This window comes from Lithobates pipiens, unplaced genomic scaffold, assembly GCF_037356315.1.
Source record: "Lithobates pipiens isolate NorthernLeopardFrog02 unplaced genomic scaffold, aLitPip1_a1.2 Scaffold_18, whole genome shotgun sequence".
Taxonomy (NCBI): Eukaryota; Metazoa; Chordata; class Amphibia; order Anura; family Ranidae; genus Lithobates; species Lithobates pipiens.
In genome coordinates this window covers 636,649,256-636,669,952 of record NW_027507758.1, presented here as the reverse complement: position 1 = coordinate 636,669,952, position 20,697 = coordinate 636,649,256, and the positions used below count along the sequence as shown (strand labels likewise).

Genomic DNA, 20,697 nt, shown 5'->3' with positions numbered 1-20,697 from the left:
ACAGGTTGCCACCGGAGTCCTCTTCCAAACCTCCATGACGACATCACAGTGCTGGCAGATATTAGAGACCTTGCGCTCCTCCACCTTCCGTTTGAGGATGTCCCACAAATGCTCAAAAGGGTTTAGATCTGGAGACATGCTTGGCCAGTCCATCACCTTTACCCTCAGCTTCATTAGCAAGGCAGTGGTCATCTGGGAGGTGTGTTTGGGGTCATTATCATGTTGGAATACTGCCCTGCGGCCCAGTCTACGAAGGGAGGGGATCATGCTCTGCAGAATTATGTCACAGTACTTGTTGCCATTCATGGTTCCCTCAATGATCTGTAGCTCCCCAGTGCCGGCAGCATTCATGCAGCCCCAGACCATGACACTCCCACCACCATGTCTGACTGTAGGCAAGACACACTTGTCTTTGTACTCCTCACCTGGTTGCCGCCACACACGCTTGACACCATCTGAACCAAATACATTTATCCTGGTCTCATCAGACCACAGGACATGGTTCCAGTAATCCATCTCCTTAGTCTGCTTGTCTTCAGTAAACATCATCTTTAGAAGAGGCTTCCTTCTGGGATGACAGCCATGCAGACAAATTTGAGGTAGTGTATGGCGTATGGTCTGAGCACTGACAGGTTGACCACCCACCCTTTGAACCTCTGCAGCAATGCTGGCAGCACTCATACGTCTATTTCACAAAGACAACCTCTTTGTGAAGTGGCACTCAACTTCTTTGGTCGACCATGGCAAGGCCTGTTCTGAGTGGAACCTGTCTTGTTAAACAGCTGTATGGCCACCGTGCTGCAGCTCAATTTTTAGGATATTGTCAATTTTCTTATAGCCTAGACCAATGATGGCGAACCTTGGCACCCCAGATGTTTTGGAACTACATTTCCAATATTGCTCTTGCACTCTGCAGTGTAGTTGAGCATCATGGAAAATGTAGTTACAAAACATCTGGGGTGCCAAGGTTCATCATCACTGGCCTAGACCATCTTTATGTAGAGCAACAGATCCTCAGAGAGTTCTTTGCCATGAGGTGCCATGTTGAACTTCCAGTGACCAGTATGAAAGAGTGAGAGCGATAACACCAAATTTAACACACCTGCTCCCCATTCACACCTGAGACCTTTTAACACTAATGAGTCACATGACACCGGGGAGGGAAAATGGCTAATTGGGCCTAATTTGGACATTTTCACTTAGGGGGGAACTCACTTTTGTTGCCAGCGGTTTAGACATTAATGGCTGTGTTGAGTTATTTTGAGGGGACAGCAAATTTACACTGTTATACAAGCTGTACACTCACTACTTTACATTGTAGCAAAGTTTCATTTCTTCAGTGTTGTCACATGAAAAGATAGAAGAAAATATTTACAAAAATGTGAGGGGTGTACTCACTTTTGTGTGATACTGTATATATAGATTTATACGTATATTCTCCGTGCACGCAGGGCTGCTGATTGAAAGACTAGGTCCGACGGGATCAGTCCGTCAGACAATCCGATCGTGTGTGGGCTAGTATGACCATTTTTTATAAAAAAAAATCAGACGGACCTAGAAATAGAACATGTTTCAAATCTATCCGATGGACTCAAGTCCGACGGACTAAAAATCGGGAAAACCGTTTGTCTGTGTGCTAGTCCGACAGACCAAATACAACGCAAGGGAAGCTATTGGCTACTGGCTATTGCACTTCCTTGTTTAGTCCCATCTTACATCATCAAGTTCAAAATGAACGGACTTTCGAACGGACTTAGTCCATTCGTTTGTGGCCAAGTCCATTCATTCAGAAAATCTGTCGGACCTCCGCCGAAAGTCAGTCGGGAAGACCATCGGTCTGTCGAAAAGTCGGGTCGTGTGTACGTGGCATTACAATAGCGAATACTCATTTGTTGTTGCCACACAACTGGGTGGGCTTCGGGCGCAGTGCCACAAACAGAGATAAAATCCTGACAGAAATTGTACCTCTGCCCTACTGTTTCCAAAACTAAAATAAATGTCTGGAAATACGTTTTGCCAGTGTTGTTGAAAACCCCCTAAGGATATTCATATCCAGAAATTTAGAGATACATTATTTATAAGCAGTCCTCATTGATAACTTTCACTTACCTTAGGAATGTAATAACCATGGAACGTAATATCTCTGTCGGTAGCTCTGGGAAACCCCATTGGAAAGATGTCACTGTACCTCTGGATCTCATGAACAAGAGCGTTCATGTATGGCATCCGTCTCCGATCCTCTGCTCTAGGTTCTCGGGTTTGGCCAATCACTTGGTCGATTTCTTTATAAAGCTTATCTATAAAGTATCCAGAGAAGAACAGTACTGATTTGTCCTTTTTCTTTTCAAATAGTTTTTATTAAGGCACAAGTGTAATCAAGATGATACATCACATTACAATGTTCGAGTACAAGTCAAATAATACAAATGCATAGTACAGATTACAGTTTAACCACTTCAGCCCCGGAATGATTTGACCCCTTACTGACCAGGCCATTTTTTGTGATTCAGCACTGCGTTGCTTTAACTGACAATTGCGCAGTCATGCGACATTGAACCCAAACAAATTTGATGTCCTTTTATCAATGCTCATCAGTTTTTCATCGGTGCTCATCAGTTTTTCATCCATTTTTCATCAGTTTTCATCCACTTTTCATCTGTGCTCATCAGTTTTTCATGAGTGCTCATCAGTTTTTTTATCCATTTTTCATCAGTTTTTCATCCATTTTTAATCAGTTTATCATCCGTTTTTCATCATTGCTCATCAATTTTTCATCGATGCTCATCGGTTTTTCATCAGTGCTCATCAATTTTTTTATCCATTTTTCATCAGTTTTTCATTCATTTTTCATGGATGCTCATCAGTTTTTCATCAGTGATCATCAGTTTTTCATCAGTTTTTTAATCAGTTTTTTATCCATTTTTCATCACATTTTCATCCATTTTTCATCAGTTTTTCATCCATTTTTCATCTTTTTTATTTCAGTGCTCATCAGTTTTTCATCCATTTTTCATCAGTTTTCATCCATTTTTCCTCGGTGCTCATCAGTTTTTCATCCATTTTTCATCAGTGCTCATCAGTTTTTCATCCATTTTTCATCAGTGCTCATCAGTTTTTCATCCATTTTTCATCTTTTTTATTTCAGTGCTCATCAGTTTTTCATCCATTTTTCATCAGTTTTCATCCATTTTTCCTCGGTGCTCATCAGTTTTTCATCAGATTTTCATCCATTTTTCATCAGTGCTCATCAGTTTTTCATCCATTTTTCATGTATGGCATCCATCTCCGATCCTCTGCTCTAGGTTCTTGGGCTTGGCCAATCACTTGGTCGATTTCTTTATAAAGCTTATCTATAAAGTATCCAGAGAAGAATCGACAGAGCGATCCCCGCTGAGCAAGTGGATATCCATGGGGCGGATCATCACGGATCCGCCCCGTGTGAAAGAGGCCTTATCCATTTTTCATCAGTTTTTCATCCATTTTTCGGCCTCTTTCACACAGCCGATCCGTTCAGGTCCACCTGTCAGTTTTTTAGGCGGACCTGAACGGATGCTCCGTAGACCTCTATGGAGCGTCGGATGTCAGCAGTGACATGTCCGCTGACATCTGACCCGCTCCGATCCGAAAAAGTGTGACAGAGGAAAAACCTACTTTTCCATCCGTCTGAGGATTGGATCGAGTGAAGACGGACTCTGCGGTCCGTCTTCATCCGATCCCCCATAGGGGAGAGCGGCGCTCTGACGTGTCCATCCCTGCACAGTGTGCAGAAAATGGACCTGTCATCTTCCTGCTCAGCGGGGATCGACGGAGCCCGTGTGAAGGAGCCCTTCCTCAGTGCTCATCAGTTTTTCATTAGTGCTCATCAGTTTTTCATCCATTTTTTATCAGTGTTCATCAGTTTCCACAGTCAGTGATTATTTGGAGAGCCCTGTCATCTGCTGGTGTTGGTCCACTGTGTTTTATCAAGTCCAAAGTCAGCGCAGCCCTCTACCGGGAAATTCTAGAGCACTTCATGCTTCCCTCTGCTGACCAGCTTTATGGAGATGCTGATTTCATTCTCCAGCAGGACTTGGCACCTGCCCACACTGCAAAAAGTACCAATACCCGGTTTAATGATCATGGTATCATTGTGCTTGATTGGCCAGCAAACTTGTCTGACCTAAACCCCATAGAGAATCTGTGCGTCATTGTCAGGAGGAAGATAAGAGACATCAGACCCAACAATGCAGATGAGCTGAAGGCCGCTATCAAAGCAACCTGGGCTTCCATAAAACCTCAGCAGTGCCACAAGCTGATCGCCTCCATGCCAAGCCGCATTGATGCAGTAATTCATGCAAAAGGAGTCCCGACCAACTATTGAGTGCATACTATACTGTACATGGATAGACTTTTCACCAAGCCAACATTTCTGTATTAAAAAACAGAAAATTGTACCATACTTACCGTAATTTTCTTTTCCTGGTGCCTATCCATGGCAGCATACCTGTGACAAGCTCCGCCTTGGCTCCTCCCTCAGGACTAGTGAATATTATAAAAGAAATCGTTAGCACAGCCCCAGCATTCTCCGTAATATAGAATACCGAGGGTGGGATTGTATGCTGCCATGGATAGGCACCAGGAAAAGAAAATTACGGTAAGTATGGTACAATTTTCTGTTTTCCTGGTGCCTCCATGGCAGCATACCTGTGACAAATAACTAGCTAAAGATGGGTGGGATGATGCTTAGAAGTTTATTTTAAAGAAATTATTATTTATAAGAAGCAAAAGCTGATGTGACTGCCTATATGCCAAACTCCACTGATGAGAGAGCCCCTGGGTCCACCCTGTAATGTTTCGGAACGTATGTTGGGACGACCAAGTCGCTGCCCTACAAATAGTTTCAATTGACACATTCGCTCTTACCACCCAAGAGGCAGAAACCGCTCTGGTGGAGTGCGCCCTGACCGCCGAAGGGGGTTCCAGCCCATTTGTCTTGTACCCCTTGTGGATGAGTATAACGATCCATGAGTCAATCGTTCTTGCTGATGCCTCCTTGCCTTTGTTTTTTTTTTTTGTTTGTTTTTTTTTTTTTTTTTTTTGTTTTGTTTTCTTTTTTTTTTTTTATCCCAGGGAATTATAAACAGCCTGATGGATCCCCTGCAGATAGCATCTCAAAGTGGAGGCAATGTCCAGCTCATGAAAAGAGCCAGAGTCCTGTTCAGAAAATGTTGGGAGTGCCCAAGGTTCCGACATGTTCAAGGATGATGCAACCTTGGGAATAAATCCTCGCACTGTTCTGAGTTCTACTCTGACCGGATAGAATATCATGTGAATTTGATCTGTTCCTAAAGCTTGGGGCTTTGAAACCCGTCTGCCAGAGGTTATAGCTATCAGGAAGGCTAGCTTCAAGGTTAGATTCCAGAGTGATGCTGACTCCGAAGGGGCAGAAAGGTGGATTGGCTAAGGACGATAAGGATGATAGCAAGGTCCCAAGTGGGAAAGGATTGTTTTGTTGGCGGTCGGATCTTTTTGACAGCTTTGAAGAATTGGATTATTAAAGGATCCTCGGCCCATCTTCTACTGGTTGCTGCTGAAATCGCTGATACCTGTACCTTTAGTGTACCTCTTACAAGGCCTAGGTCTAGGCCTGCCTGCAAAAACTCAGGAATTTGAGAGGATGATGGGGAACCTGGATCACAGCTTCTGCCAAGCATGAAGGCCCTGAACTTGTTCCCCACTTTATCGTATATGCCGTTTGTGGGTGGTTTTCTTGCCTTGAGCAAGGTTGTGATCACTTTATTGGAACACCCTAGGGATTGGAACCTTTCTCTTTCAGCTGCCAGATGTGAAGGTCCAGCCTGCGGGGGCCTGGATGGGTATGACATCCTTGCGACAGGAGAAGAGGTATTATTGTAACCTTGACTGGAGGCCGGGTACTCAGATACATTGCTGTGGGGAATTGGCCGGTACGGTATGACCGCTATCACCGTCGTGGTTTCCGTCATAAGTCTTGACAAGAATCTTGGAATGAGAGGCCGTGGAGGGAAGGCATAGGCCCGGTTGCATGCCCAGGGGGCTGAGAGGGCATCTATTGTCTCCGCCTGGGGGTGAGGAAGCCTTGAAACGAACCTTGGGAGTTTGGTATTGAATGCTGTTGCAAATAGGCCTAGCTCAAGGGGACCCCACTAGTTCACTATCCAGTCAAAATCTCCGGGTGTAGAGACCATTCGTTGGCATCAATGAACCTGTGGAAAAGGCTGTTGGCCCTCGAGTTGAGATGACCGGGCAGATAGACTGCCCTCAGGTCCTTTAGATTCCTTTCTGCACAGAGAATTATGGGTTCCACCTCCTTCAGGAGGGACCTGCTGTGTGTCCGCCTTTGCCGGTGTACATAAGATACTGCAGCCCTGTTGTTCATTTGGAGGAGAACTGGTTTCCCTGTAATCTTGAACTCTAGGGATAGAAATGCGAGGTAGGCCATTCTTGACCTCCAGGACATTTGACACCAAGCCTGCTGTATGGAAGGACCGTCTTCCCTGCACTGAAATCTGATTGCAGTGTGCTCCCCAACCTGCTGCACTGGCATCGGTAGTAATTGTGATCCAGTCGACATGCCCTAATGGGCGCGGAATCAGAAGTGTCTGTTTCTTCATCCACCAACGTAGACTCCTGAGCATCAAGGTCGTCAAGTGTATGGTTTGGGATAGATACCGTCTGTTCCACAGTCTCAAGAACTCCAGCTGGAAATGTCTCAAATGCTAATGGGCCCAGGGGACCATAGGGATACATGACGACATCTGGCCTATCAGGCCCAAACAGTTTGAGACTGTCAGGTAGGATCTCGTACTCACTTTCTTCATTTGTTGAATAATGGATGTCACCTTCTGAGGTGGGGGAGCCACTGTTCTGTTCCTTTTATTGAACAGCGCACCCAAATAAACCATCTCCTAGGTTGGAGAAAGGTGACTTTTCTCCTGGTTTATCTTCCATCCGAATTCTGCTAGAGTTGTCAAAAGAATGTTCCTGTGTTCCCCTAACTGGGCTGGATCCTCCGCCAGGAGTAGAGTGTCGTCCAAGTAATGGCATACCTGAAGCCCCAATTCCCTCAGAGGGGTTATGATGGCAATCAGGGTCTTTGTGAAGACTGTTGGCGACGTGCTGAAGCCAAATGGATCTCAGATACTTCTGGAACTGGAGTATGGGTATACGCAGGTAAGCGTCCTGCAAGCCTATTGACAATAACCAGTCCCCTGGTTGGACTACATGAATAATCATCTGTAGTTACTCCAGTTTGAATTTTTCTAGGAAGATAAAGGGGTTTAGTCTCTTTAGGCCTATCACAGGTCTCCACCCTCCATTTCTCTTGGGGACTAGAATACAGGAGTAACAACCCGAAAAACTCTCTGATGGAGGCACTGGGACTACTGCTTGCTGTTCTTGCAAGGAGAGAAGAAATCGCTGTAGTGCCTCCGCTCTTTTTTTTTTTTTTTTTTTTTTTTTTTATTATTTGGAGGGAACCTTGACACCCTTTTCGGGGAGAAGAAGTCCTTGGGAGATTTGTCTAGGGACAACCAGAAATGGCTGTATTTGACTGTGGAGACTACCCAAGGATCCCTGCACTTTTGTTCCCAGATCTTTGAGAAGTGTTTTAACCTGGCCCCCATAGCTTGGGCTGGCCTGGCGTCCAAAGGATTTAGTGGAATCCTGTGGGGTAGGCACTGGTCTCTGCCTTCAGGTCTTGAGGAACGTAGACTGTGTGCTTTTCCAAGAGCATTGCCCTTGCGGAGCAACGAATTGAATCAATGGCGGCTTCACCAATAAAGTCTGCTGAGAGCTTCAGCTCATCCAAGGCCTTGATTACATCCTCCTTTGGGATTTCCTGTTGGCCTGCCGAATCTATATTATTAATCCAGACACGTAGTGCATTTGACACTGATGTCAGAGCTATCACAGATTTACAGGCGTTGCCTGCCATCTGGTAAGCCTTTTTGGATCCAGATCCATCCTCCTGTCCAGTGGGACCTTAAAGAAGATGAGTCTTCCAGGGGCAACGTGACATTCTTTGCCAACCTTACCACTGCTGCATCGACCACTGGAGAACCCTCCAGCATTGCGGAACTAGCCTCAGAGAGGGTATAACGTTCCCAACTGATTAATGGAGAATCTTTTCTCTGTCTTTTTCCACTCTTCTTCAATCACATCCCTGATCTCGTCCATGAGAGGGAAAAAGGATATCTGGCATTTGAGAAAGGGGAAGTACGATTTAGACTTTTAACCTCTGTGTTGGTCTCTTCCCAGCCGATCTCTTGTTTAACTGCCTGTACAGAAAGCTGTACCATGGCGAAAGCAAAGCCAGAGGCATCTAGGTCATCAGATGATTCCACTGAGATGGCATTCTCTTCCTGATGTTTTTAGAGGAAGATGCAAGGGTCGGACAAGAAATTCCACTTGTGGACGGCCCGGGAATGGGAGCCTCAGCCGTTTGCTCCTGAGGAGGAGATGCTGGCTGCGTCGGCATTGTAGCTACCAATTCCGCAGTGGAATCATTTACTGCTTTCTTAAGTAGGTCCGCCACTTGGAGACTTTCAGATTCTCTGTCCGCTGCATAGTCCCTGATGCAATTTCGACAGATCAGTTTGTCTGGAAGTGGGGTAGCCCCACAGGGCTGACATCTTGGAGATCTAGGTCTCGGGGAGCATAAATGACGGCGCTTTTGGGCCGATGCTTTCCCCTGGATGACCTGCTGTGACGAGAGTCATCATCGTCTCCATGTTGCCTTGAGGTCTTCTTAGACGTCTTCTGGTATACAGGACTGAAATACATAAAAGTACCAGCCACAGTGCACTCTTTTATCCATTTTTTGAAAAAGTGTATCGACTTACCTGGACGTAGGTCCTTACCTCAGGTGTAGAGTAGGATCTTGTGCGTGCGGCAAATGGCTCATACTAGACGGATTAGCAGAAGCAGCAGCTAAGAAAATAGTTTTAGAGAAGAAAGATCAACCCACCACGTCTTGACTTGGTAAAAGTGAAATTACCTCTATAAATAATGGGTTCTCTACCTTTGTCTTTTTTTTTTTTTTTTTAACCCAGATGAACATCTATTTAAATAATTTTTATTAATTTTGTTTATATAATAATTTAATATATTTATCTTAAATTATTTAATTAATCGCGCCCCTTTTTTTTTTTTTTTTACATTTATTTATTTATTTATTTATTTTAGCTAAAAGGAATGGGTATTTGCTCCCTGGAGCTCTCAGACGCAGTACTCCCTGCGGCCACAGGCGTCCCACTGAGGCCGACAGGGAGATAAATAGTGAAACAGGAGAGGCAGGGCACGCCTCTATCCTGTCCTTAATGTTTTAATGGCATAGTTGTCACCATGCCCTTATCCAAAATGGCCGCGGCGGCCCCCGGGAACTACTGCGCATGCGCCGACCGGCGGAACGGAAACCCGGAAGCCTCGCACCGCCGGCGCATGCGCAGAGCACCGCGGGGAACGCCGAGGGGGCGAATAAAGTGCCGGGGCTGACCGCGCGCGGCTCCTACGGAGCTAACAATGGCAGGGGCTAGGAGAGGGGTTTTTCCTCTAAAAGAAGCAACGAAAAATAAAAGAAAAAATGAGAGGTCAAAAGAAAGACAGAAATGGAAAGTTGAGGAGGGGAAGATAGAGAGGGAAGAAGAAAGAGAAAAGACGAAGGGGAGAAAGAGAAAAGCCAAAGATGTAAAACCTAAAAGGGGAAGGAAAGAAGGAGGGAAAAAAAGAAATGTAGAAATAGCTGCTGCCTCTGTTACCATGAACGAGCTGGTGCCTGATCAACTTGCAGATAAAGCTCTTACTTAAGAGACAAACTGCTTGTCCCAAAAGATCCTACAGAAGGGACTTCCAACCTTATAAGCGCGTTTAGCTGCCCAAGAGAAGGAACTGCGTCCGGGAGAGGCTTGAACCCGGACGGAAGCTGCCGAATGCAGAAGGTAAGGACGCCGACCAGGATTCACTGCCATGAGGTATGAGGAAAAAAAGGAGAATGCTGGGGCTGTGCTAACGATTTCTTTTATAATATTCACTAGTCCTGAGGGAGGAGCCAAGGCGGAGCTTGTCACAGGTATGCTGCCATGGAGGCACCAGGAAATCCTTTTTTTTATTGGTCTTGCATAATATTCAAATTAAATGGGATACTGAATTTGGGGTGTCACTAGCTGTAAGCCATAATCATCAAAATTAAAAGAAAGAAATATATCACTCTGTGTGTAACACATCTGTATAAAATATAGGACTTTCACTTTTTGAATTGAATTACTGAAATAAACTTTTTGATGATATTCTAATTTTATGAGATGAAGCTGTACCTTCCATATCTGAAACAATTATGTCTCTTAATCATCAATGCGATATGGAACGAAGATTTGCCCTAAAAAAACGTCACTTAGACTAAATTTGTCCAATCTTGGCCTAGATAGTTACAGAACCCCAGTTGTACAGTGTCCTTCTTATGGTTCACTTATAACTACAGAATACTCTGTTATATATTTAACATGGCTGGTATGTGTGGTTCCTTTCCACTCTCCTTCCCCTTCTCCTCCCCCTCCCATATCCCTCTTTCCTACATTGTTTCTGTCATTGAGTTCACGCTCCAGATACCAAACTGACATAAGTGCCTTTGTCTCACAAACTACTGTGTTCAATTTTTCTTCCTAGGGGCGTGGTTTGGCGCATGGAGAGATAGGACTTATAACTGAATGGCTCCCGCTCCTGTCTTTCTCTCATCACACAGCACCGCGGACAGAACTAATAAAAAAAAAAAGAACTCCCCCTGACTTACCCTATGAGCCGGAGAGGGTGCAGCAATACCCCCCACACGCCGGGGACCCAAAATCCGGGAGAAATAGGCAGTTATTTCCCTACGAAAGGGACTGGACTCCAGGATCATGCTGGCCTCCAAGATGGCGGTGACCCGCTCAGCGGCTGCACAGGCGGCACAAGCAGCATCACAGCATGCCCTTCTCACTCTCCCCGGTCCTCAGACCCGGATCCCATTCACCCCAGAAGCCCCTCTCCTTCCCCCCACAGCCCTGGGGAAAGCTGAGATATGGAGGCTTATATTAAAGCCCTCCCCACAAAGCAGGACATAGAATCCTACATCAGCAGGCTGAAGAGGTCCTACAGGAGAGGGATTAGTGACCTCCGCAAAGATATAGGCCACCGCATGGAGGACATTGAAAATACTCTGGAGGAGTCGGTCACCAGAATCTCAGAGCATAATAGTATTCTGCAAGAGCACACAAACCAAATCCAACAATTATTCTACGGTGTGGACGACCAAGAGAACAAAAGCCGTCGCAAAAACAGTCACATACGCGGATGTGGAAAATAAGGATCTTGCAGTGGCGGCTGCCGCCATGTTTAACCAACTATTGAACAAACCCAAATTTGACAGACTCCAGAGGTCACTAGGGCCCCGCAAACCAAATCCTGCTTTTCCCAGAGATGTCATATGCAGAATATATTTTTTCTTTTTTTTAAAGTTTAAACTTTTTTATTTTATTTGCTTTATATTCAAGTTTACAAATATTGCCACATAGTAATCACATACATTAATTCCCCTTACAAACAAATTACCCTTGTCCCCCCATCCCATCCTCCCTCCCCCTATCAACCCTCTCCCCCTCCCATTCCCTCCGCCAATAATATTCCATTCACAATTTATACAAAAGAAAAAAGAAAAATAACATCAAACTTAAACAAATTACTCATTCCCTTCTCCCATCCCCCTCCCCACCTCTCATTCATACCCACCTTCATCCATCACTCTCGTAACTTACTCACCCTTTACACACCCCACTTTCCCCATATTTTCACAAACTTCCCATAATTACCTCTTTTCCTATATATGTATTCCACCTTTTTTATGTTATCTTTCACCCTTTCCATCCATTCCTTTACTGTAGGCGCTTCCCTCCTCTGCCATTTACACGCAATTAATTTCCTCCCCTGAAAAAGGCATCTAATGACTGCTGTATGGATATCCCTTCGTACCTCCTCTTCTTCTATCAATCCCATTATACATATTTTAGCTTCTACTTCTAGTGATAACCCAAACACTTTATTAATTTCCCCTATTATTCATACCCAATATCTATATAATTTTGGGCATCGCCAAATCATATGTATTAAATCTCCTCTTCGGTCCCCACATCTTTGGCATTCTGCATCCTGTCTACACCCAAATCTATACAATTTAAGAGGAGTGTAATATACCCTATGGATTAAATACATTTGAGATATGCTATTTGATGGAGATAAAGAAACTTTCGCCCCCAATGCCAGAGCCTTTTCCCACTGTTCTACCGATATTGGGCCCACCTCTCTTTCCCATTTTGCTTTTTTTTCCTCCTCTATTACCCCTTCTTGTTCTGTTCCCTTTAGGTACCTATAGATCTCTGAAATACCTCCTTTCGATATATTATGACTTATAATTCTCCTGAGTGCAGGCATTTTACTCCATTCCAACTTCCTGTTTCTGAATTGTGCCTCTAGCGCATGTTTGATTTGTATATAATTAAGGAGGTAATAAACCGGTAACCCATATTCATCCCTTAGTTCCTGAAATGTTTTCAATCTCCCGTCCTTATATAATTGTACTAAGAAATGTATGCCGCTCCGATCCCATTCTACTAATCTCCCCATTTTCTTAATTTCCCCTAGATTTTTATTTTCCCATATTGGTGAGAATTCTGTATATCCTCTATACCCCAATATTACTTTTACCTCCTCCCAACACTTTACCATCAGTTGGACTGTGGGGCAGTTGGTCCTAAATGAGTCGGCTTCCACGGCTTCCGCGACCGTGTTATGTGGAGTATCCCTCCCCAGGGGTCCAGCCCCGCTTCCTGTCACTGCCACCAGGTTACCTCCCCTCATATACTGTAATTGGGCAGCCAGAAAGTAGTATCTCATATTAGGTAGTGCCATCCCACCCATTTCCCTTGGTCTCTGTAGTACTTGTAAGCTAATTCTTGCCACATTGTTCTTCCATATCACCTCTCTAAACAAACTTTCCATTTTTTTAAACCAATATTTTGGAATCCAAACCGGTGAGTTTTGTATAACATATAATATTTGAGGCATCCACACCATCTTAATTAAGTTGCACCTGCCAGCTACTGACAAGGGGAGGTTCTTCCATATTCTAGTTTTACGTTTTAATTTTGACATAAGTGGGACTAAGTTTCCTGCTATATACTGCCTTGGGTCTGCCGTCATATTCACTCCCAAGTACTTCATTTGTTTAACTATTTCTATTTGGGATACCTGTACTGACAGTGGAATTTCGAGGGGATCCACTGGTAGAAGGGCAGATTTTTCCCAGTTAATTTCAAGTCCGGAGAAATACCCAAATTCTTTTATCAGGGTCATTGCCGCCACTAGTGAAGGCCCCGTGTCCGCTAATAACAGCAATACATCGTCTGCATACAAGGCAACCTTTTCCTCCTCATTCCCTCTTTTAAACCCCCGAATATCCTTCGCCTCTCTCAAGGCTATTGCCAGAGGCTCCATCGAGAGGGTGAAAAGCAGGGGCGACAAAGGGCACCCCTGTCTTGTCCCCCTCTCCAAACGGAACTCCTCTGAACATTCCCCATTTATTCTCACTTTCGCCCTAGGGCCTGTATACAATACTCTTATCCATTGCATAAATCTCGGGCCGAATTGAAATTCCGCCAACACCCTCCTTAAATAATGCCACTCCTCACTATCGAAGGCTTTTTTTGCATCTAAGGACATAACTGCTCTATTCCCTTTATTTTCTGAAGGAATCTGAATGTTTAAATAAGTGCGTCTCACATTCATATTTGTGGACCGCCCTGGGATAAACCCAGTTTGGTCCTGATGTATTAGTTTTGATATTATGTTTTTTACCCTTGTTGCAAGTACTTTTGCCAAAATTTTTACATCTGAACACAATAACGATATAGGTCTATATGATGCGGTCTCCAATTGGTTTTTCCCTTCTTTTGCTAGGACCACCACTGTGGCCTCCATCATTGATTGCGGCAGCTGTCCCGCTTCAAAAGCACCATTGAACACCTGTAGGAGAGCCGGTAAAAGTATCTCCCCAAATTTTTTATAAATCTCTATCGGCAGTCCATCCGGACCTGGTGCTTTCTGATTTGTCATTTCTGCTGTTACTTTTTGCAGCTCCTCCAGGGTCAATGGTGCTTCCAAACCCTCCCTATCTTCCTCCGACAACCTAGGTAATGTTATTTTCCCAAAAAATTCCTGCATCTCCCCCTCTACTTCAGAGTTTGAAACTTTATATAGTTCCTCATAATATTTTCTAAACTCTTCCACTATTTCAGGTGTTGACTTCCTCATACCTCCCTCCCTGTCCAATATCGCCGGTATAATTGGGGACGAGCTATTTGATTTAGCAATCATTGACAATACCCTCCCCACTTGTTCCCCTTCGCAAAAGAAGGACTGCCTCTGAAACTGCCTTTTCCTCTCTTCTTTCTCCCATATAAGTCTTTTATATTCTACCTGATTTTTCTCCCATTCCTTGGAACTTTCTTCTGAGGGGGCCCTTATATACCTCTCTTCTGACCTCCTTATCCTTTCTTTTACTTCTGTTTCCTTTGCAGCCCCATTCTTCTTAATCTGCGATATCTTTTTTATTAGTTCCCCCCTTAAGAAGGCTTTCAAGGTATCCCACATTATTCCCAGGGACGTAGATCCCACATTTATACTCAAAAATTCTTTTAAGTTTCCTTTTACCTCTTCCATGTTATCCATTAGTTCTAACCAAAATGGGTTTATCTTCCATTCCCTTCTACTACATCCTCTCCCTATTGTCATTAAAAACGTTACCGGTGAATGATCCGAAATTCCCCTTGGCTCGTACTCCACTTTCTCCACCATCCCCAGCGCCTCTTCGTTACACAGCACCATATCGATCCTGGACAAGGTGGAGTACGTCTTAGAGTGACAAGAATACTGTCTTTTTAGGGGGTTCCACTTTCTCCATATATCCACAAAACCCGTTTCTTCACAGAATTGAAATAACAACCCATTGGGTCCCTCCCTACTACCGCCCTTCTGTGGGAACCTATCTATTTTTTGATCCATTATCATATTGAAGTCCCCTGCTATTATGACTGGGATTCCGGGCTTATCCTTTATAAACTTCAGCAGTTCATGTAATATTTCTGCATTAAATGGTGGTGGGATATACACAGTTGCAATCACACATACTCTATCTTCTATACCACAAAAAAGGAACACATATCTCCCTTTAACATCTACGATGCTCTGCCTGCAAGTTAGACCCGACCCAGGGTCTATTAAGACACTCACTCCCCTTGAGTAGGAAGTGTATGTAGAGTGATATTGAATCCTATATTTTCTGTGTCTTAGCACACTGATTGTATCACGGTCCAGGTGGGTCTCCTGTAAACAGAGCATCCCATAATTACCCATATTCCCCATGGAAAATAACGCACGTCTCTTCAGCTGTTCCTTCACCCCCCGTATATTCCAAGAACAAATTTTAACCTCTTTAGTGAAATTCCCTACCTTACTACTTACTCCCATATTTGAGACCTAAATCACAATATCGTACTTTTTATTCTCCATTCTACGTGCTTTCTCTGTGTTTTCACACGTGCTCTCCCCCTTGCTTAATTCTTTTTTCCCAGTGCTCCAAGATTTTAATCCCACACATATTTTGTATCTCATATTTACCATATTTCTTATACACATTTTACACACATTTTATATAAATTGAGCAATATTATTTCCTTGTGCCACTCTTAATTTCATTTTCTTGTGCCCTTTTACCTGACCAACATATTCAATACAATTTCACCCATCAACTCTGTACTTAAATAGATATATTTTTTTCCTTGTGCAATTAATAATCCTTTACCATGCCTACCTATATCCTTTCGTATCCTTTCAACCTCCTTTCTCTCACTATCATTCATCCATTCATACTCCCCATCCCTTTTTTCTTTCCCCTCCCCAACCCTCCCATGCCCCACTTGGGGCCCTTCTAAGGGGCTTCCAACATGACCGTTTTTACCTCCCAGGGTGATATATCCTCCCCACCTGCTCACCCTATCCACCCACTCCCATAACTCTTATTTCTATAACGAACAATAATCCAAATTTCTGCCAAAAAAAAAAAAAAAAAAAAAAGGGGGAAGGGGGGAAGGAGAGAGGGAAGGAGACAAACTAAGCAATATGGGGACGTTCCCTCTAAGTCCAGAAAAAAAAAAGAAAAAAATTGTCCATTTTCTTTCTGTTTTCATACTACAGCGTTTCCCTTTGTTGCAGCAGACATTTATTTTCCTCCAACCACGACTTAACTTCTTCTGGACTATTAAAAAATATGTTTTCCCCAAATGCTGATACCCTCAACTTTACCGGATAAAGCAATGCATAGTTCACTTTAAGACTCTGCAATTTCTTTTTGCACTCTATGAACTTAGCTCTCTGTCCTTGCAACTCTAGGGAAAAATCCGGATACAATGAAATCTTTATCCCATTATATTCAAAGTTACGCAGTTCTCTTGCTCTTTGAAGGATAGCAACTTTATCTCTATAGGACAGCAATTGGATGATTATGGGTCTAGGATAACTTCTTCCTTCCACCATCCTAAACGGAATTCTATACGCCCTTTCAATTGCAAAAAATCTTGATAGCTTCTCACTCCCTACTTTATCCTTTATCCATATTTCCATGAATTCAACAAGATTATTGCCTTCACTTTTCTCCGGGACACCTAAAACTCTGATATTTTTCCTGCGTATAATATTTTCCATATTATCCATTTTAGCCATACACAAATTTAACTGGCCCTTCATCATTTGCATCTCCTGTTTCAACGGGAGTACTTCATCCTCCACCTGGCTGACTCTCTCCTCCATATCTGATATACGGGCCGCAGTTTTCTGTACTTCATTTTTAAGATTTATCCCATCTTCTCTTATCTGCTTTAATTGGTCTGATACATCGTCCAATGATAATTTACATGTATTCACCGCAGAAAGAATTTCTTTTAGTGATGGTTCTTTACCTTTTGCCCAAATTTCTCCTTCTGTACTTATCTCAGTGTCCCATCCAGTCCCCCTCTCCAAGGAGAGATTACTCACGGACGCTTGTGCTTCCGATATTCCACCCATTACACCCGTAGTGTCCGAACGGACTGCCGCACATATTACTTTGTTTAAACTTGTCGGCTCTATTTCGGTCGTCAAACCCTGGCTTTTCCTTCCGACCGTTTGCACGGCTGCAGTACTCTGCGGCCGCCCCTCTCCGGTTTGCACGTTCTTTCTAGGTGTTTGGTTTGGGGTCTGGTTAGGCGTATGAGCATATTGCTCCAGTTTAGAAGCGGCGGCAGCAGCAGCAACGCCTGTCCGCCCGGTCGAGTGGCCAGCCTTATCTTTGGAACTACGTAGTGTTTGTGATCCATTATGTGTGGTCGCCTCCTCCACCCCCCTTTTCCTAGTCATACCTTCGGGTTTTACGTCTCTTCTACCGGGGGGGAGGTATCGCTCAATCCCTCCCTTCGCTTTGCGTCCCTCTCTCACAGGGATTCTTACGTGGGGATCGATGTACCTCTATGGGAGAGCTTCCTATGGCGACCTCCACATATCTCCACTGTCGCGCCGTTCGAACAACTGAGTGTACCGTTGATCTCGCTTTCGTGGCGTCACGGCTTCACAGCGTCCCCTCGTTTTCGGCTCCACAACGCTCGGCTTCTCCTTCCCTCCTCCTCCTCCACACTACCTTGGCAGCATTAGTCTCTGGAGCGAGCGGTAGGTCTGAGCCCACCGCGACCTCTCACCCTGACATCCGGTCACGCCCCAGCCCTCAGAATATATTTTTTCAATGTCAAAACAGACATCATGCAAGCAGCCCACTCTCAGGAAACCATCATGTTCAATGATTCCCCTGTCATGCTATTAACTGATTTGTCTAGACAGACCCTACTTATGCAGAAAGCCCTGAAACCAGTCACCGAGGCTTTACAAGCTAAGCAGATCAAGTATAGATGGGGATTCCCGTTCCAACTCTCCGCATCCCACAATGGCAAATTGGCTATCTTCTATACCCTCGGTGACCTTGCTAACTTTTTGGGGACCTTTGAACTGCCACAAATACAGGTCCTGCTCACACGCTTCCAAGTCTCTGGCTGGATGAAACCTTACACACCCAACCGGCCGGAGGGGGTTCTGTCCTATTCTACTTAGTTTTTTGACCTGGAACCCAGTAGAGGCAAGTGACCCCCTTTGTTGGTCATTCCTCCCAGAATCCAGGAACTGGATGGACGTGACAGCACATGCAACTATCCTAATGGCTAAGTTACAATGTTAACACATGTTATAAGATATAAATGTTAAATGTATTATAGTTGTTTAGGTATGTGTTGTCCTTGAACATTCAATCTTTTGACTAATTTTTTATATCCTCAATGGATATAACCTGGCATTACCTGTTTTTATATGTTTAGTTATGCTTTGGATGGGGGTGGGACACCCCAAGTCAGATTCACCATGTTCCCCACGGTAGGGTTTGCAGAGTCTTTACTGCCTCTGTATTTAGAGTTTACTCTAGTTCTACATTGTAGTGCCCATTAACTTTACCCCAAAATGAACACTAGAGGGAGCAGCCCTCCCACTGATAGAAGCAGAAGTTTAGACGTACACGACCAGAAAAATCACCACCCTGCTCCCTACGATACCCTCCCCAAGATGACATTGCACTAGAATAGCACATGGCTCAGCTAAAACTGCTACCAACCCGGTGCATGTATCCTTTCCCATTACTTCACCCTCTCTCAACCTTCAAACAAAATTCCATGGTTTTGTTTTCGGAAAGTCCGATCGCGTGTACGGGGCATAGGATAGGATAGGACCATGTTGAGATCTGGTTCTCAAATTTTCCGACAACAAAATCTGTTGTCGGAAATTCGGATCGTGTGTACACAATTCCGACACACAAAGTGCCACGCATGCTCGGTATCAAGCAGAAGAGCAGCACTGGCTATTGAACTTAATTTTTCTCAGCTCATCATACGTGTTATACACCACCGCATTCTTGACGTTCGGAATTTCCGACCAACTTTGTGTAACCGTGTGGATGCAAGACAAGTTTGTGCCAACATACATCGGAAAACATCCCATGGATTTTGTTGTTGGAAAATCCTATTGTGTGTACAGCGTATTAGAGTTTAAGATATCCTCGCTGAATTGCAGAGGATATAATACCCCTAAAAAATGCAGACAAATACTACACTTCCACAAGGCTAAAACACAGATACTTTTGCTTCATGAAACCCATTTTTGCTCTGATACAATTCCGCTTCTACCTGACAAACACTGGAACGAAGGGCGTCTCGTGGCCTTCCACAGTTCTTTTACCCCAGCAGTGCTCGATGCAGATATAGATCCTAAGGGGCGCTTTTTTGTTTTTGAAAGTGCAATACCAGCAGATGATTTTCACAACTGATAATGTTTATCTTCCTAACCAGGAGCAGCTCCACTTCCTTTCCTCTGTGACAGCCCGCCTGAAAGTCTTTAGGACCCACAATTTAATCCTAGGAGGTAATTTCAACGTCCCCCTCGTCCCGAGACTGGATTCCTCCACTGGCAAGTCACACATTGCCCCCACCACTCTATCTAAAGTATGCTCCACCCTAGTGGACCTTTCCCTGGTAGACACATGGAGACTACTACACCCCTCTGAGAGAGACTCCACATACTATTCCCCAGCACACAAGTCCTATAGTAGGATAGACTACCGTATATACTCGAGTATAAGCCGAGATTTTCAGCCTCTTTTTTGAGGCTGAAAGTGCCCCCCTCGGCTTATACTCGAGTCATCGCTGTCTGCCCGCTCGATCAGCGTGTCGAGCAGACAGACAGCGGCCATTCTATTCAAAAGCCGCGCCTCCGGCTCCGCCTTCGCCTGTGATAGGCGGAACACTGAATTTCCCAGCAGCCTGTGTTCCGCCTATCACGGACATCGTATCATCCTCGTACTACGGACGAGGATGATACGACGTCTGTGATAGGCGGAACACAGGCTGCTGGGAAATTCAGTGTTCCGCCTATCACAGGCGAAGGCGGCGGCGCAGCTTTTGAACTTTACAATGGCCGCCGACGAAGAGGGCACAGGACGGCACGGCACGGGACGGGACGGGACGGGGGCAAGGCAAGGCACGACACGGGACGGATGCAAGGAGGCAAGGCACGGCACGGGACGGAGGCAAGGAGGCAAGGCACGGGACGGAGGCTCGGGACAAAGGTAGGCTGGACACACACACACACACACACACACACACACACACACACACACACACACACACATGGATGGAGACACACACAGGGATGGATGGATGGATGGATGGAGACACACACACACAGGGATGGATGGATGGATGGATGGAGACACACACACACAGGGATGGATGGATGGATGGACACACACACACACAGGGATGGATGGACGGACACACAGGGATGGACGGACACACAGGGATGGACGGACACACAGGGATGGACGGACACACAGGGATGGACGGACACACACACAGGGATGGACAGGCATGTCTCACCCTCGGCTTATACACGAGTCAATAAGTTTGCCAGTTTTTTTGGGGGTAAATTGGGGGCCTCGGCTTATATTCGGGTCGGCCTATACTCGAGTATATA

General features: G+C 44.8%; 1 protein-coding gene across 2 annotated transcripts in view; it reads right to left on the bottom strand.

The window, feature by feature from the left end:
- Positions 1-20,697, bottom strand: part of LOC143989684 (cytochrome P450 2F2-like) — a 113,955-nt gene that overhangs the window by 9,700 nt on the left and 83,558 nt on the right. For both annotated transcript variants that reach the window (XM_077489953.1, XM_077489952.1), the window contains one exon: positions 2,110-2,297. In XM_077489953.1, the coding sequence (XP_077346079.1) occupies positions 2,110-2,297 (188 nt within the window). The remainder of the gene's footprint in view (positions 1-2,109; positions 2,298-20,697) is intronic.